The 19,149-nt window shown below is 34.7% G+C and overlaps 2 protein-coding genes across 4 annotated transcripts; both read left to right on the forward strand.

The window, feature by feature from the left end:
- Positions 1 to 4,492: 4,492 nt before the first annotated feature.
- LOC129306239 (29 kDa ribonucleoprotein A, chloroplastic) lies at positions 4,493 to 6,877 on the forward strand. Its single transcript, XM_054946714.1, has 4 exons — positions 4,493 to 4,929; positions 5,077 to 5,178; positions 5,453 to 5,749; positions 6,347 to 6,877. Exons 1-4 carry the CDS (start codon positions 4,579 to 4,581, stop codon positions 6,407 to 6,409), a joined length of 813 nt encoding a protein of 270 aa, XP_054802689.1. The 5' UTR covers positions 4,493 to 4,578; the 3' UTR covers positions 6,410 to 6,877.
- Positions 6,878 to 9,412: 2,535 nt separating this feature from the next.
- LOC129306238 (protein CNGC15a-like) lies at positions 9,413 to 13,146 on the forward strand. 3 transcript variants are annotated; one of them, XM_054946710.1, is made up of 9 exons: positions 9,413 to 9,435; positions 9,848 to 9,962; positions 10,236 to 10,323; positions 10,439 to 10,940; positions 11,063 to 11,275; positions 11,355 to 11,647; positions 11,785 to 11,896; positions 12,016 to 12,252; positions 12,338 to 13,146. In XM_054946710.1, exons 2-9 carry the CDS (start codon positions 9,932 to 9,934, stop codon positions 13,031 to 13,033), a joined length of 2,172 nt encoding a protein of 723 aa, XP_054802685.1. In that variant the 5' UTR covers positions 9,413 to 9,435; positions 9,848 to 9,931; the 3' UTR covers positions 13,034 to 13,146. The 3 variants fall into 3 exon arrangements, with proteins under 3 accessions (XP_054802685.1, XP_054802686.1, XP_054802688.1); XM_054946711.1 differs by lacking the exons at positions 9,413 to 9,435; positions 9,848 to 9,962 and having other exon boundaries at positions 10,236 to 10,342; XM_054946713.1 differs by lacking the exons at positions 9,413 to 9,435; positions 9,848 to 9,962 and having other exon boundaries at positions 10,311 to 10,337.
- Positions 13,147 to 19,149: the final 6,003 nt, after the last annotated feature.

A 19,149-nucleotide genomic window follows, 5' to 3' on the forward strand; every position in this document is an offset into this window, starting at 1 on the left:
ATATAATAAAACATTGTCCCTTGCGAAAATTGAATGACGATGTATATTGAACTAGTCATGGTGATATGAGTATATATAATACTAATATATAAACCTTCACCCCTTTCAATGTATCTCTCAACGTTATTTTGCCTTCAATGCACGCTTGCTCATCTAAGTAACAATATATTAAACATGTATCATTAAACAATCCAAGTGACTTGTCAGGGTTTTCCTTAATAATAACTTTAAGTTGTATTTTTACTATTAGGGAGGCCTGACAATGCTGCAGTAGCCGAACTCAAAAATTAACTAATTACTTACACACAGTATCAAAGCTTAAAAAGGTTGCTTCTCACGAGGGGAATGGGAATGAGAAGTAGCTGTTTTGTGCCAAGGATTGACATGATGGTATAAAGAAATCTAAAGTTATTTTTTATCTCGTCGACATATCAACCTGTAATAATCAATTTAGAGCGTGTACAGTAAACTAAGTCACGTCATTTATAAAAAAGAAGGCATTCATATTCATTTATCCATACTTACACATAAAAAATACGCATCTGTTGTCTCTTTTAATCAATACATGGGAGTATATATTACATAAACTGGTGAAAAATTATATAAGTAATATACAACAGACCTTAAATTTCTTGCACAATTATGAAAATTAAAACTCATTTAATATATTTTTTCTGTTCAAAATATAAGTATTTTCTTTCAATTAGTTTTGATTTTAAATATGGGTAATTTAGTATACATAAATTTTTTTTATTTTATCTCTTATATTTATTAACCTAAATTTTTGTGTAGATACATATTTTAGTCATCATAAAATATATTGATATTTAAAATTAAGAGTAAAAAGTAACATATTTTTATGGGAACAAAAAACTTATTAATATATGATTTTTAAAAAAAAAAACTACTTATATTTTGGAGGCAGCGCTTATTAGCCATGAATAGTGCGTCCTTAATTTAAGAGACCACGTGGCGTGGCCCTTTGAGAGTCCAGCTTCGGTGCTCATCGTGGAAAAACATCTGGGCCATCCAGATTTTTAATCTGGATGGTCCAAATTTTTTTAATTTTAATTTTAATTTTAATTTTATAAAAATATTTTTAGATTTTTTAATTTTAATTTTATAAAAATAAAAATAATAATTTTTTGATAAATATATTCATTATCAATTTAAATAGTATTAATTCAATTTGAGACTCTACATGATTTAATTTAATATTATAATTTTTATAAACTGAATATCTACATGTATTCTAAACAAGAAAGATTTAATATTAAATTTTTTTAATAAGTTTTATTTTAATAAATATAAAATAAAAATAAAAACTTTAAATCTAGGCCTTGCAAATAAAAATTTAGTGTTGAATTTAAACTGTTCAGAGTACATCCAGATAGTTAATTTATGAAAATTATAACATTAAGTTGAACCATCCAAATTTAATTAGTACTGTCCAGATTGATTATGAATATATGCAGATTGATAATAAATATATTTATCAAAAAAATTTATAAATTTTATTTTTATAAAATTAAAATTAAAATTAAAATTAAAAAAATCTGGACCGTTCAAATTAAAATTTGAATGGCCCAGATACTTTTCCACGATGAGCACCGCGGCGAAACCGGACTCGGCCCTTTGACGGCAATTTCCTTGACATTTTCATGCAACCCCACCAACCAAAACGCGGTAGTCAAATCAAGTGAGTTGGTGGTGACAAGTATACATTAGTTCTCCCTTGTTTTCAATGAAGCATATTGGATCCATATATTATATATACATATATATTGGCCACATATATCGGACCGATATTGAACAAATAACTGTTCCTACCAATCCGTTGTATTTATTTGTCATTTTAAATATCTATTTACTTTAATTGTGAAGTTATTGTAATGACTGAGATAGCTGATAAAATGAATATATATGAGCATCATAGGGAGTTTAAAAAAGATCACGACATGTTAGTATCTATAATTATTCCCTTAATATACATGTTCTAAAACCTTAAATCACTGATAAAAACAAACGAGGGAAGGCATAATTCTGAATCGTCACGATGTGAGATAATTTATGTACTTATTTTTATATATTTAATATGCTCTTATGTAATAAAATCAAAACAAATAGATTTTAAAGTATCAATAATATTAATAAAAAAAATTATAATAATTTAAATAATCTTTAAAAATCCACACGCCTTCAATTAATACAAAATTAATATCTTGATGAGTATATAAAATTAAGAGACATAATTTTTTTTCTTTATTTATTTCTGATCAATCATTTTATTTTCTATTGTGCATTTTTTTTATATGACTATCTGATTGTATTATATATGAGTATTGTTCAATTTGATTGGAGAAAGCTCTCTTAAAAATATTTTTTACATTCACGCAAACTCCAGCATGATATATTCTATTAACACAAATACATAATTGAAATATAAAGACCATGTTCAAAATCAGTATCGGAAACAGGAAGTCGACCAGGACAATTTTTTTGCCCTTGAAGGGAATCTTCACACGGCTGTCGAGCGTGCGTGCGTAATCAATCGAAAATATTTTTTTTGGATGAAAGTAATCAGTCTAAATATTACTATAAAAGCATCATATGCATATGCAGTAATTAAATTGAAAAAACATAAATGAGTTATCGTTAATTATGAGGAAATGGACGTGGTGGTGATAGTGGGAGAAATTTAGTTTAAAATATGGGTGGGCGAGCTTTAATTATATAATACATAATAGAAATCTTTGATAGGCATGATGTTGGCACGTCAAGTGAGGAAGTGTTGATACGTTGGCACCAACCGCTGATAAAGATACTATGAATTCGTCCAAATGCATCACTCACCTACCCCTCCCTTGCTGCTCAACCACTCGTTTCAACCATTCGTTTCCATCAAAAACAACAAACACACCAGAAAAAGAGTGCATGCACTGTTCCAATGTCTCATCAGCCCAAAGGCCAAACCCTGTTAAACATGGCATGTATTTAATATCTGCCGTATATCGAGACTTGATATTGTTAGGCAACGCTTGATATCGTCTCACACTGCAGACTATTATCGTTTCAAATCTTAATTTATATCACTCGTGCTGTGTTTGGCATATGATGAAAGGCAAGAGTGAAGAGAAGAGGATGAAAGAAAGCGAGATGGATTTTGTTTGGTGCAGTGAAAAATGAAAGTGAGCAGAAGCCAGAGGAAGATGGAAGAAAGTAACGTTGTGTCAGGTTGTTCGTTTAATAAAAATATGGTAACAAAAATTAAGCTTGTAAGAAGAGAAATATAAGCGATGACACCAATATTAGGAGTGCAGGTGTCCACCTGTCCTAAAATGGAGTTCATCCAACAGTACGCTTTCTTCTTGAAGAATTAACCAATTCATCCTTATAATTTTAACTTAATTATAATTCAATCTTTAAATTTTAATTAGTTGTAATTCAGCCCTTATAATTTTAATATGATTGTAATTGAGTTCTTGAATTTTTAATCTTACAATTCAATTCTTATAATTGTAATTATTTAAATTTAAAAAATAAATTATGAAGATTAAATTATGTTAAAATTTATAAGAAATATTTTAAATTAATGAACCCTTTAAATTTTTATAGAGATTATAAATTTTAAAATATTTTTAATCTTTATAATTTAATTTTTTTAATATAAGAATCAATATTTCAAATGGTTTAAATTATAAGAACTGAGTCACAAAATTAAAATTTAAAAACTGAATTATAATTGAGTTAAGATTATAGAGATGGAGTTAAAATGAGTCAAAACTTAAAAATTAAGTTATAATTAAATAAAAAATTACAAGTATCAAATGTCTCTTTTTAAAGAGATGAATGGAGAACAGTGTTGACGTCATGAATCATACCCAATGGGTCTGATGTTTGAACAAGAAATGGGCAGCATTCCGGGAGCTGGGCTGTTCGAATTCAATATGGGCTCGAAGAGAAGGCCCGTATCGTTGACCATGTTTTTCTTCATCGATAGAGAAAGTAATAGTTCATGTTTAAATTTAATTTCTCAGTTTTATCTGGAGATGATCCATGTCATGTGAAAATGTTGGGTGGTTTATTTTCATAAGAAGTAATTTTACATATATGTTTAAAAATAAGTATTGTAAAGTAACTTGTAACTATAATAAATTCAACTTAATCGTCATGAAATTATCAGATAAAAATTCCATACGGTGACAGACTGAGGGCAATGAAATTATGGTGGACAGATAGAAATTGGAAGGACCAAGTTAAGGCAGAGCACACTTGGAAAGGACAAGACAAGAAGCCTCACATCCATTTGTCCAATGGACCACTTGAATCAATTGGATCTCTACACACTGGGCCATTACTACACGACAACATATTATCTGTTCATTTTATTCTTCGGCCGTTTCAAAAATATCTCAAGGGCAAAATAGTAAATACGGCAACCTCATCCATCCATCCCCGGATAAATATCCTCTCGTCGCGCAAGCGGCTACATTCCATCGAACAGGTTTATATACGCCTCTCGCCGCTGGGAAGCCCTCTTAATCTTTGAAAGCCTTATCTAGTTGTAGCGCCGAAACCATGTCTACCTCTGCCGCTTCCTTGGCCCTTCCCACCTTCACTTCCAGATTCCGGCCACGATGCTTTGCCAGACAAGCCTTGCTCTCTTCCCATTCCTCTTCTCTCCGACTAAAATCCAGGCCCTTTTCATTGTCTGCCTCTTTTCTTCGATTCCACACGCCTTCACCCTCTCGTTTTATCCCCAGTGTTGCTCTTTCTTCTGAGTTCGAACAAGAAGAGATTGTGACTGATGAAGACGAGCCTAGCTACTCCCCCGACCTCAAACTCTTCGTCGGTAATCTTCCCTTCAGCGTTGACAGTGCCCAGCTGGCTGAATTGTTCGAGAGCGCTGGAACTGTCGAGATGGTTGAGGTGTATTTTCTCTTCAATTTTTAATTTTATTGCAATCGATTATGCCGAAATTGGAAAAAATGTTTTGTTCTTGCTGATATGATTTCTTAGATCGCAAGATTAGATACCGTTCTCTTTATGCTCTAAACTTGTTTCGTCTTATGGTAGGTAATTTATGATAAAATGACCGGAAGAAGCAGGGGATTCGGTTTTGTGACCATGTCTACCTCTGAGGAAGTTGAAGCAGCTGCTCAACAATTCAATGGCTATGTGAGTAGTAACATCCTGAGTGTTACTGTGGTTTGGTGGTCATGCTCCATTTTTTTTAAAAAAAATCAGGACACAATTTTTTCTGACTTGATAGTTGGTTTCAGAGCATTTCTTATTTGGTTAAGATTGCCACATGCCTTCACCAAATTTTAGAAGTATTGATTGTTTAAATTGAAATCGGATGCCGAGTTTGTTGTTTGTTCTTATACATCCTGTCTTTGAGCTCTTTTTTTTTTAATTCACATTTGGTGTAATATATGCTGGTAATTTTTAGGAACTTGATGGACGGGCGTTGAGAGTAAATTTTGGACCTCCTCCCCGGAAGGAGAATGCCCCTTTCAGAGGTTCAAGAGGCGGTTATGCTTCAGATACTGGAAACCGCGTTCATGTTGGTAATCTTGCATGGGGTGTTGATAACTTGGCGCTTGAGACTCTGTTTGCTGAGCAGGGAAAGGTTTTGGAAGCAAAGGTAATTTATGACAGAGAAAGTGGAAGGTCAAGAGGATTTGGATTTGTGACTTACGGCAGTGCTGAAGAGGTTAACGGTGCTATTGAGTCCTTAAACGGTGTGGTAAGATAAGAATGCCAAACCTTTCTCCTCAATAAGTGCACATTTGAAAATTTTGTGGTTTGCTTTTTCTGCCACTGTCTGGTAGATGTGATAGACATTTAAGATGATACTAAGCAGCAGCATTTTTCAATGAGCGATATGATATGTTCTTCTCCATTAAAATCTGATGTTGGTATGTGAACAAAATTCTATATTCATCGTGTAAATTGTGAAACTATCTGCTTGCTACACAAAGAGGAGTTAATTATGGGATAAATGCATCTTTTAGAGGTGGGACTTATTCAAACATTTGACGTTAGATCTGGGTTTAGTCCCCTGATTCTTAGGACTGCACGGTTGCTTGGGCTGACCTACACACATAAATATGTGGTGTTTAGATACACTTTCTGAAATGTCGTGGAAATGAAGTCATGATTGTATCCCATTTAACGTGAATGCACGTTATGCATGTTTTAACTTATGAATGCTGAAAGTTGTGAAATACTATGTTTTCACTCAGGTTGAGGCCTCATATATTTATAGTGTCCACCCTCAATGACATTATTTTTTGACCGTGCATTCAACCTCCAGAATCTCATTTTAATATGGTTGTTGCAGGACTTGAATGGCAGAGCTATTCGAGTGTCCTTAGCAGATGCTAAGCCAAGGCGTCAATTTTGAATATTTGACCTCTAATAAGTAGCTTGTGAAGCAATCGCTCCATCTGGGCGTGTTGAATGTGCGCCGTTCATTCTAATTCAGTGATGCCTTGGAAGATTGAATTGTGGAGCTTTCTGCCATTCTTCCTCTTCAATCTATACTATGGGCTCTTGGTGTCTGCTTAAAACTGCTCCCGCTTGTTGGGAGATTTACGTGGACGTGGGCGCACTTTATTGGTGTTTTCACGCGGTTTCTAAAAGCACTACCTCATTATAGCTTGGTAGCAGTATATGTCATCTTGATATGCTCATTTATTGCCTGAGGATTTGATTAGTGTGTTTATTGAAGTTGGAATGTATTCACCAAATATAGCCCATTTTGCTTATGCACGTAGATGAGTTCTGTGGTATCTTAACTACCAGTGATATTGTAGAAGGATTTTATTACTGCAGAGTCGCAAGGAGAATTATTTACTTCTGTATTTGTAAATCGATTTTCTTGGTTGTGGGAGAGCAGGTACGGGTAACTTGTCTATTTACCTTGTGATGACTATACAAGTCGAGTTTTTTTTTTTTTTTTTTTTTTTGTGGGGGGGTGGGGTTTGTGGGAATTGCGATTAATGGCTTCATGACTACTACCATATTTGGGTCGTTATAAGCTACATGTGAGCGTCATTGTAAGTTTGGATTTGAGAGAATGTGGTATGACTAGGCGACCTAGTCTTTTCGGAACTGATCTTGGCCGCCTTGCATTAATCTTGTTGGGGGTAATTGCGTCTAATTATTTTGTTTGTTTCTAAATGGGAGGCATTATTGAGATTAAATCCATTTATTTGGAGGGCAATCAATTCGGTCTGCAACCAACCGCTATTCCATCTCCACATTCATAATCTGTCCGTATCCCGTCTGTAATGAGGTTGGTTAGGCTAGGTTTGCGTGGTGTGGTTCAATGCCACTTGTGCAACTTGCATTCCAAACTACTACTTTTATCACCCCATGTTGCTTCATTCATCGTTTTCATCCATTTTTCTTCTAGGTCCTCTTGTGTCTACATCATCATGTCTTTGCCATGTTGATTGCGGTCGTGTCCCTTTAACTCTCAAAATTAATTGAAGTTTATTTTAAGGTAATATAGAGTCAATCTTAAGTTTTTTCTCAAGAAAGAGGTTTTAACTCTAAGTCAAGTAAACTAGGTGAATAGATTAATCATTAATTGAAGTTTATTAGTTAATTATCCAATGAAATTAAGTGCAAACTAAACCTGAGAGTGCGGTGGTTGGTTTTCTTATTAAAGTAGAAACCTTGGGATGTTGTTAATGGAAGAATCCTAATCCTTAATTGATTATGACAGCTCACCCAACTTTTTTTCTTTCGCTAAAAAAGTATTTATTTAAGACAACTATTTTAAGTAACTTAGTTTAATTAATTCAATTCCCTAAATGCTATTACAAGCCCTATATGTTGTCTCATTGGCTTAGCTCAAGAATTAATCAAGTGTCTAATTAAATTTTACCTCCCAACAACCATGGCTCATGAGTAACTCAAGTACAAAACTATATAACTCTAGCATTTAATCAAACACTCACCAAACATAACATCTGTAAGGTTAATGCAAGACTAAAAATCACATTGACATAATATTACTCCAAGTGGCCGAAATTCTAAAAACTAAGGAGAATGAAAATTAATTCAACAATCATGTTCCAATATAATCAATTATCACAAACTATAAAACTAAAATCAAGTTGAACTATAATAAATCATAGTTATAACATTTTAATGAAATTGAAACAAAATAAAGAAATAGTTGAACTTGGCCAAGTAAAGACTTTAAAACTCTTCTTCCATCAAGTCTTCCCTAGGATTCCTTGAAAAATTTAGTTAGAAAACATCAAGAATCTCTTGCTTTCTCCATGAACACATGCTGGCAGTGGAAGATGATCTATGCTTCTTGATGATTTGAGCTTCAAATCTCCTTCTAGACGATTGGGATAGGTTCAGCCATGAGAGGAGAAGAGAATGATGAAAGAATTGAGTGAATTTGATGGTGAAAAGTCGAAGAGAATGGTGCTGGACGTGCTGTGTGTGTAGAGAGAAGAAATTAAAAAAATGAAGAATTCTAAGAACTAAAGAGAGAAAATGTGGAAAATGAAATGAATGGTTTATTTATCTGAAATAAGGGGCTCTTGGACATGTAATTAGAGTTTGCCATCAGTTGAAGCTAATTAAAATAATAGAAAAAGAAATTAAAAAGAAAATAGGAACCTTGTCACACTTGCAGGGTGGCATTTTCTTATTGGCTTGTAAATGATTCTCATGTGTGTGTAATTTTTCATGTGTCATCCATATTATTTAAGCTGATTTAATCCACTAAATAAGGCAGAAAAATGTCCAAGCATCAGCCCTTTAATCTCAAAGAGTGTTGACTTTACTTGCTCAATTGATACACTAGTCACATGTCACCTATATCACATAAATCACATAATTCAATTAAATAACATGTGACATAATAAAATTTAATTAACATCTAGAATTAAATTCAAAATTAGAAGAGATAATTTATTAAAATAACTATGTTCCAAAATGTAGAAAATTATATAAAAAATTTTATACAAAGACAAATAAAAAATTAGGTCAAACTAAAACATTTAAAAAGTGTTAACTTTTTATTTAATTATTTTCAAACTAAAATAAAATTTAAAAATATAATTTAACCACTCATCAATTAAACATAAAATACATTTTGTCAATTTTTCTTGTACATTTTTTTAAAAAATTATTTTTTGAATCAAAATATTCCTAATGCACTAAATCTAGACACTTAGATAATTTTTCAAATCTAATGCAATGAGTGTACACTTTGGCTAATAAAACCTTAATAAATGGTTCTAATTGACTTAAATAAGTATGTAACAAATGTGTTTTATCACATGTTCACTTTAGCCACTTTCTCTGGACAGGGCCAACTTGTGCTCCTCAACTACTTAATGATGCCATACTTCCAGCAAAATGTGTATATGCATTTGCTATATCTCATCATCCAAATAGGTCTTCTTCTTCTTCTTCTTTTTTTTATGGCCATGAAAAATCAAATTTGATGTGTGATAATTGACCGTTAATAATTCCTTCCTTCACATTTCATCCACACATAAATCGAAATGAATAGAGCTTTACATTCTTTGTGCAGTCTCGTTCTTTTCCCATGAATACGAGAGAGACTGTAAACAAAGGCGTGAGATATATAGGGTAGAATCCATAGTTGTGACCACAAGTAATGCGATCACGTGGATCTCTCCACACAAGTAATACTCACCAATTAACGTATGTCCAGACTTAAGGCGATTAATTACTTTTAGTGACATGTTATCACGTTTCTCTCAACCTTTTTATCATCTTCGTTATTTATTTTTTAAACGTTTATTTGGAATTTTTAACATACTTTCATCAATGTCTTTTACAGTGGTATTCTTCGGCTAGTCAAATGCGCTAATTTTCAGTGATACGACGTAGCTCATTTCTGTACCTTAAAGTGCTTGGATGGTAAATGCAAATTAAACGAAACAACTGGATAACAGGTAACTTTGTGGCTCAACTAGCCTTGGCAGCTTGGCTCTCCTGTACTGACCGTGAAGTCCAAGCGGCGACTTTGAATCCTTCCCTAAGCTTTTAAAACTCACAAGTTTTACCTGCACTTTAATGGAAAACCCCGAAAGCGATAATTGTACTTGTAAATATATAGATTCGTCCTACTTTCTGCTCACATGATTTCTGGGGAATTCACTGAGAAGAAATTGACTTCATTTTTGTGTGGTCCATAGTTCTTCAATCACATCTTTTCCTGGTTGTAGATAGTAGATACACTTGTATATATGGGCTTCCAATACGTCTTCTTCCCGGTAAAGAATCACAGGTTGAAGCAGAGCTCTATGGCTTCAGGTGAACCAAGAACTGTTAGGTTTGCCAGTTCTTCTCTATCATCCTACTGGCTACTAATCTAATACCTTCTGATTTAGCTGTGATGCTGAAATTCCAAGTTAATGTATGTCTTCAGGTTTCATGATGATCTCGAGACTGAGATGAAAGAAAGCAAAGAAAGTCCCGTGTCCATGCCGACCTATAAGATGAATGGCAAACAGATGGACGTATGGAAGGAAAGGGAACTTTCGAGGGTCTTCTCTGAGGATTATGATTCCTCAGACAAGTTGATATTGGACCCCAGGGGACCAAGAGTGAACAGATGGAACAAAATCTTCTTAGTGGCATGTCTGGTTTCCTTATTTGTGGATCCCTTGTTCTTTTACTTGCCAGTGGCCAAGAAAGACAAGTGCATTGATTTATCCCTCAGCCTCGAAGTGTTTCTCACCGTAGTTCGCTCCATGGTTGATGCATTTTACATATTTCAGATTTATGTTCGCTTTCAAACAGCTTACGTTGCTCCTTCCTCTCGTGTATTTGGTAGAGGAGAGCTCATCATAGACCCTTCCAAGATATCATCCAAGTACCTTCAAAGAGATTTCTGGCTTGATGTTTTGGCTGCCCAACCTCTTCCTCAGGTATGTTAATCTTAAAAGAATAAATATGTAACATAAATTCCTATGATATGTGTCACTTGTAAAGTTGCAATATTTTTTTACTCATCGGAACACTTATAAAGAGCATATACATATACGTGTAGGCGTTAATATGGCTTGTAATTCCAAATCTCAAGTGTTCACAAATGATTACTTCAAGGCATATACTGCGCCTCGCTACCATCTTCCAGTACCTTTTAAGGTTATGTCTCATCTTCCCTCTATCATCGCAAATCGTCAAGGCGAATGGGGTAATGATGGAAAAAGCTTGGGCTGGGGCAGCGTATAATCTCATGCTGTATATGCTAGCAAGTCATGTAAGTAACTGCAACCAATCATTATCTGCATTAGAATTTTTGACGGCTTTGTAACAAAACTAATTTTGTTTTAGAATAGGTTTTAGGGTCGTGCTGGTACCTCCTATCAATTGAAAGGCAGGAGGAGTGCTGGAAAAAAGTTTGTTCTCTTCAACAACCGCACTGCCAGTATTATTATCTGGAGTGTGGAAGCGTAGGCGTTCCGCAGAGGGTAGCTTGGTTCAGAACAAGCAATGTCTCGGGTCTATGTGATCCCAGTAGTAATTTCTTTCAATTTGGCATTTTTGCTGACGCGCTGACTTCGGGAATCACGGGCTCCGAGTTCTTCATCAAGTACTTTTACTGTCTTTGGTGGGGGCTGAGGAATCTCAGGTAACTCCAGCGGTGGTATCTGATGCTGTATACATATCAATGAGAGAGAGTGTGATCAATTCAATGAGCATATGTCAGAGACACGATCGTATTCATTACTAGATTAGAAAGTAACCGTTCCACGATATGTTTTGCAGCTCTCTGGGACAGAACCTCTTAACAAGCGCTGATATTGCTGAGATTAATTTTGCTGTGATCATTGCAATTCTTGGCCTGGTACTTTTCGCCCAGCTTATAGGCAACATGCAGGTAAGTCCAGAAGCTTAACTTCATGCATGACCCCAATTTCGTCTTCAATGAGCTGGGGGATCATCATGCTGTCAAGCATATTATAATAATAATTACTATTTTTAAATTAAAACAAACAGATGTACCTGCAATCCACAACCATGAGGCTGGAAGAATGGAGAATAAGAAGGACAGATACAGAGAGATGGATGCGCCACAGGCAGCTACCTCGTGATCTGAAACAACACGTTCGACGATACGAGCAATTCAGATGGGTTGCGACCCGTGGAGTCGAAGAGGAAGTCATCCTCAGAGACCTTCCTGCAGATCTCAGACGTGACATCAAACGTCACCTCTGCGTCAATCTAGTCCGACAAGTGGGTCCTTCTGACATAGATTCTTTGGTAGGCACAAATTTATTGAACTTAACTGCTGACATGGTGATGATGATGCGGATATCAGGTACCACTATTTGATCAGATGGATGAGAGGATGCTGGATGCCATATGCGAGAGGCTAAAGCCATCCCTGTGCACCCCCGGGACGAGGCTAGTTCGCGAAGGTGATCCTGTGAATGAGATGCTCTTCATAGTTCGAGGTCGCTTGGATTCATACACAACCAATGGCGGCCGAACCGGGTTCTTCAATTCCTGCAGAATAGGGCCGGGTGATTTCTGCGGCGAAGAGCTGCTGCCATGGGTTCTGGACCCTCGTCCCAGCGTGGTGCTTCCTTCGTCGACTCGCACCGTAAAAGCCATAACCCACGTGGAAGCTTTTGCACTCATAGCTGAGGACTTACAGTTCGTGGCAGACCAGTTCCGGAGACTGCACAGCAAACAGCTGAGGCACACCTTTAGGTTTTACTCTCAGCAATGGAGGACATGGGCTGCTTGCTTCATTCAAGCGGCTTGGTTTAACTATAAGAGGAGAAGAGAGGCCGGTGAGCTCAAGAAGCAGCAGAATCTCGTGGCGGTATTCTCTGTGCCTCCAAGTTGCACCGCCATGGAATATTTCTCTGCACCTCTGCAACCCCGCGCGGAGTCCATCATTACGAGGTATCCCATGAGAGGTGGGAGCTTACGATATGGTTCTGATCTTGACGTTCTTGGTTCGTTGAGAAAGCCTGTTGAACCTGACTTCACCGTGCAAGATACATGAAGCATTGAGATAGCAATAATCTCCGATCCAAGACCAATGGCCATTAATGGAGTTTGTAATTATCGATGTAGTGGTCACACAAATAAAGTAGAGCCGAGGCCAAATTTTGCATTGCTCATAAAATTTAACTACTCTTTTTTTTTTGGGGGGGGGGGGGGCGGCGCCCTGAAAACCAGTTGTAATATAGCAAGTCGAGCAGGAGGATGATTGATGAAGCTTCAAGAGATGTCCTATTTTCGTCCAATAAATCTGAACCTCCAAATTCAAGAGATGTCCTTGTTGTGTTAATATCGGTCTCCAGTTTCTATTAAAAAAAATAATTATTGAATGTGAACGATATTGGCGTGCAATATAACTTCGTTCATTTGAGCAGATCGTGGCAACCCTTTCCCATTGAGACTCGTTATCCAGTGGCGATTTTTTTCCAAAAAAATAAAAAAAAGCCTCATATAGTCATGTTAAGCATTTTTTAATTAGTTTTAAATTACAGAGACTCTAAAATTTATTTTAGAATTTTTAAAAGTATTTTAATTACTTCACATAATATTAAAAAATAATTTGGACATTCTATTAACTACGTTTGAGCTTTTTAAGTTTACTTAGTGCATTACTTTCATTTAAATTCTTTTTGAGCTTTGAATTAAAAAAATCAGGTGAAATTTTTTTTTTTTTAACCCATGATTTGTGGACGTCACAACTGGCTACACGTGGATGGGATCTTTTTCTATGTGTTTTTGTGGTTGTATATTCTCCGGGATGAGAAGCCCAGTGAGCAGGGAATGGCAAGACCGAATCTGCCTTACACAGTAGAGAGATGACCATTTGCTGGCACGTCAACCACGCAGCACGTACGGATATTGGTTTATATTATTTTGGGCTTTCAGCCCAAGTACTCATGGCTGGGTCAAGGAAGCCTTGAGCCCAACTGAAAAAAGACTTTCCAGGCAGATAGATAGGGTGGGTCCCAAATCGCAATAAATACTTTGCACTTGCTTATGTTCTTTTGACCACCCTTATCAACCGTTTAATTTAATGTCGGATTCCAATTGATTTTACCAAAGAATATTCCAAATCCATTTCTCCTTCTAAGACACCATGCTCCTTTTCTTTTCCAAAAAGATCATTTTTTGTTCTTGAATATAGCTGGTAGGGTCAAAAGTTTCATCATGTTATTGTTTGTCCTGCCCCTCGTGAACCTCTCCATCGTTGGTTCCCCTCATTGACTTATTCGTGTGTAATTAGTTAACAAGGGTAATGATTAGCTACAGACATATCATTTTATTCTGGCATAGCTGTCTTGCAAGCCAAGCCAACACAGAATCACAGACATGTTTTAACCTATCCCTCCGCTAATATCGATGCAACAGCTTCATTCTTTTTTCTTCTCCTTTCTCCTTTCTTTTCCATTTTTATTTTTTTTTTAATGAGCGAACAAGTTCATTCTTTCAATATACCACGTCGAGCATGATCAGCCATCCATGGTTCGATATCATCATGCTTTCATGCATGCCTTCCTAATCCTTTATCTGTATCTCTTATATAACCTTTGACCTTTCCACGACATGTCTCAATCCTGCCATTAAGTTGTGTTATCGGGAAAAGATACTGGTTAATCACCTTGAGGTGAAATACGTACTGGGAGTAAAATAAATTATTCAGGGATAAATTAACCATGAATAGGTACAAGAAATATAATGCACGCCACAGCTTGGGAAACTTAATTAGTACACATAGCATATAATTAATTGTTTTATTTATATATAGATGAAATTTCCTAGAAACACTTTGGGCGGTGGTAGCTCATGACTCATGAGAATGTCATCAGCTTGGAACATCACTTTGTCTCAGAAATGGGTGACACAATTTTGTGTTTGGGCTTCACGCAAGTGACACACGGTCTTTAAGGAAGACCACTTATATATATACAGCCCATATATATATATAGACACACACCAACAGCACTAATTCATGTTTAATCAATGCCACCTCTTGGTTTTGTCTTGTCTTCCCCCAGAGATTCACCCTCCAACGCGCGCGCCGACCCGCACACCTCTTCCTGTGGCGTTAATGCACTCCGGGTTTGGTTCGATGCAACTGGAGCCCATAGTTTTATTTAGTTCCGATTTTAATTTTAATTTGATCACTTACAAGTATTATTATATATTTGCATCTTTTGTTCTCTCAGCCGCACACTAAAAATGAATAAAATGAAATAAATTAAAAAAATTAAGATAAAGATAAATTAAATCAAACTCTCCATAATAAGTATGATAAAATTTATTAATATATATTATAAATGTGAGAATTATTATATTTTTAAAAAATTTAATAAATCATAATTCTCAATATTATGAACTAAATTACTCCCCCTCTGATGAATGTACTCACTTATCCTTTTTAATTATTTTATTTTTATCTTTATTTTTTTAATTCATTTCATTCCATTCTTTTTTAATAATCAAACCGGATCTCAATCTAGAATGTGGGTGTATATTATTTGTGTAGAGTGTGAATGACGATTGCTACATATAATTGACATGGGATTGACTAAACGTAAACAAAATAATTAGTTCTAAACTTAATGTGCCATATTATCTTTAAGGTTAAACTAAGATCACATTTGCTTACTATAAAATAATGGAATGCAATAGATTGAAAAAATAACAATAAAAATAAATTCAATCACCTTTCCTCCCATGATAAGCGTGATAAAATTTATTAATAGATATTACAAATGTGAGAATCATCATACCTTTAAAAATCTCATGAATTATAATTTTCAATCCTGTAAACTAAATTACCCCTCCTCCTTATGAATATACTTACTCATCCTCTTTTATTACCTTATTTTTATTTTTATTTTTTTAATCTATTCCATTTTATTTTAATAAGTAAACGTGATCTAAGTATATCTTTTGTTACTTAGGGATACAATAGTTTTTTTTTTGGCTAAATAGATAATATTAAAAAAAGGTGAAAAAATATGTCTTAACAAAATTTGAATCTTCCTTACTAATAATGTGATTATTTTGAATATGAAATTGCTGAATATACATGGGGTGGAAGTCAAATGAACCGTTTTAATTGACCGAGAGCACCTCTTGAAATTTGTGGTCGACTATGTTCCATTAATTTTGGAATGTAGTGTTGGAAAGCAATCAAGAGCAAGCACAGGCAAGCTAATTGATTGCCTATCATTGATTTCTTTTTCGGGCTTTACAGTACTTTAATTTGTTTGACCAGAGCCTGATTAAAAGTTAGTCGCATGTATGAGCCACCAGAGCCTGATTGGAAGTTAGTTGCATGTGAGCCAAGTGTGTAAGTCGAACAGGCCGAAAAAGAAGGTAAAAGAAGCTGGGCTTTAAATATAAGAGCTCGCTTTTCCTTCACAAAGTTCCTCATTTGTTGAGTATGTTGAGAATGCAGAAGATCCATGTCCCCTCCAAACCTTTCCACATATCATCAAAACTTTTATATCAGTATGCATGGTTTATTGTAGATGTATACAGAATCAAGGAATATAAAATATGCACGCACTTCAAGGCAACATGCATTGGACGAGAAATGATGAATAATGGTCATGGTATTGCTGGATAGTAAAGTCGCAGGGTGACAGAGATAGGAATAAGGTTCCAGGGCAACTCAATTGAATGAAAATATGGCGTATACTTCTTTTGGTCTTTCATAAGTTGCTTTTGAAAAAAATTGATGGTTCTTCTATATATTAGTCATTTTGTATAAAATTAAATAACAGTGAATTGATTAGTTTTTTTTTTTGTCTTTTCAAAAATCACCCCTATGTTATTTTAAGTATTTTTATTCTTTTTAATTCATGCTTTTAAATAAGGATAGATAATCTGGAAAGTTACTTTGTTTTTTTAACCATTTTAATGATTTGTCACTCTCTCCTTGATTTTGATAAAATAGTTTAGATGACTAGATAATGAGGTATAGAGATTAAAAAGTCAAAGCACTACAATTTAAAAATTATAGGTGCTCTACTATCTAGCTCTAGAATGTACTCTCTCTTTAATTCTATATATAAATCACCTTTTAAAAGGAATTCAAATCCTATTTAAAAGTTACTTTGCATTGAAAAGTAGATTATTAATTAATTTCTTTCAATCTTACCCTTTCACACTGATGAGTAGAAACTAAAAAGTTATATGAAAAAAAAAAAAACTTTTAAAGATGATGCATTTATTAAAAGTAAGTTAAAAAATTTCTCTTGTTTTGAAATAACATCAACAATATAACAATCTTTTTTTAGTTTTGGTAAAGTAATGGAAAGTGTCTTATTTTTAAAAAAATAATAGGAGGGAGTTTATGATTCCTCCCTCTGCTCTTGCTTCTGAAAAAATATATTTGTGGATCCTCATAGTTTGTTTCAATTTTTAATCAAGCCCCTATAGTTTTATTTATTAAAATTGGGCTGTTATATTTTCACCCTTTAAACCTGTCAGTCCTTACCGTTAATAAGCCTGTTAAAATGGTTTAACATCGTTAATGATCCTGATGTCATTGCCCACGTGGATTTAATGTTATAGGATTGATGGTGAGGTGGACTAAAATTATTGCCAGATAACAACTTCATCTTCCTATAAAAATATTGCCCACATGTCACGCCTACTGTGACTGCGACTCCCTCCCTTCCACTCCTCACAAGATCGTTCGCTGTGTGGCATCGCCTACAACACTGGCAGATCGGAAGTGGATGTACAGAGGAGTGAGGCGGCGGCGGCGGGGGAAATAAGGGACTCCGCAAGGAAAGGGGTGAGAGTGTTGATCAGATCATCAGAATGCTCAAGACGGTGAGGCCGCAACTCTGGCGTACGATTAGGCAACATTGTTGACGCAGTGCGTACGTAGGATGAGGATGGAGTGCAGTGTGACTGCATTAACTCCATCTGGTGAAGTGTAGGCGCGAGAAACAAGATCAACTGGAATTGAGCCGTGTTTCACGTGCATTGCAAAGTAACCCTGTTACTTAGTTCGAAGTAATTGGACCAATGGCCAGGAGTTGAAAAGCTCAGGCTAATTAAGAATCGATGAAAGCAGAGCTTATAATTAAAATGGATAATTTAATTATTTATAGAAAAGAAAAGTGTCGACTGCATGCATGCCACTGCGCCCATGTTCATGGGACCAATTTCAAAAATGAATGCTGTGGACAAGTACGTGAAATTATTAGTCAAATAGAGGCCTCATCCAACATGACTTTCCCACCTGATTAGCGTTGCTTCGTCACTTCAATTAAATCGCCACCGAAAAGCTTGTTTAGGACATACATAGGATTAGGACCTTTAGGAGTCAAAAAAGGCGATGTTTTTTTTTTTTTGGGGGGGGGGGGGGGACGAAAAACGACCAAATTAAACAATAGTCATCATTTTCGTCAGCGACATCTTAATTAAGGCCTTTTTGGGAGGACATGGGAGGGCCTTCCCCATAGGACTCCTCGGCCTTGCAAAAATCAATCTAAAATACCCATCATTCTAAACTTTCATTCATTCCCATGTTAGGATGTGAATAGGAAATTAACGATGATATTAATAATTTAACTATTTCTTTATATATATATATATATATATATTCAGATTTAAAGGGTACTTACAAACTACTCACACATCGCCTATCAATGAGATTTCACGTCAATAATAAAATTTGATTCCGTGTAAATTATGGACTAAATCAATATTAATTGGACTAATATTTGTTAGCATTTATCAGATTTCCTTTGACATGGATAAAATAGTTATAGGAGACTTATAAACACTACTCCCTGATCAATATTATAAAATGTTTTTAATCAAATTACATCTCAAATGAGATAATTAAGTTGTCTTTAAAATTACACAATCTTTCTATACTTACTCTTATATAATAGGGTGTTTCAATTAAAAAATTTATTAATTACACTTCTAATTAAGGGTATTTTTAGAAAAACTTTGCATCTTGAAATACCTATAATATCTTATACCTTCTTCATGACAAATTATAAGATATTTTTCGGTAAAAGTATATATATTAATAAATATTTTTAGATAAACTTATATATATTAATAAAGCTTGTTAAATATATTTTATAACTTTTTATTTTTTTAAAATATAAATATAAA

This window comes from Prosopis cineraria, unplaced genomic scaffold (genome assembly GCF_029017545.1).
Source record: "Prosopis cineraria cultivar Desert tree isolate PC_DT_omini unplaced genomic scaffold, ASM2901754v1 PC3, whole genome shotgun sequence".
NCBI classification, from domain to species: Eukaryota; Viridiplantae; Streptophyta; class Magnoliopsida; order Fabales; family Fabaceae; genus Prosopis; species Prosopis cineraria.

Bases quoted from the DNA above. Each gene is read 5' to 3' on its own strand.
- LOC129306238 (XM_054946710.1), top strand. From the start codon at position 9,932: ATGCAAATTAAACGAAACAACTGGATAACAG. The intron at 11,276-11,354 runs GTAAGTAACTGC...GTTTTAGAATAG, and splicing joins TGTATATGCTAGCAAGTCAT to GTTTTAGGGTCGTGCTGGTA. The intron at 11,648-11,784 runs GTAACTCCAGCG...TATGTTTTGCAG, and splicing joins TGGGGGCTGAGGAATCTCAG to CTCTCTGGGACAGAACCTCT.
- LOC129306239 (XM_054946714.1), top strand. From the start codon at position 4,579: ATGTCTACCTCTGCCGCTTCCTTGGCCCTTCCCACCTTCACTTCCAGA. The intron at 4,930-5,076 runs GTGTATTTTCTC...GTCTTATGGTAG, and splicing joins GAACTGTCGAGATGGTTGAG to GTAATTTATGATAAAATGAC. The intron at 5,179-5,452 runs GTGAGTAGTAAC...GGTAATTTTTAG, and splicing joins CTCAACAATTCAATGGCTAT to GAACTTGATGGACGGGCGTT.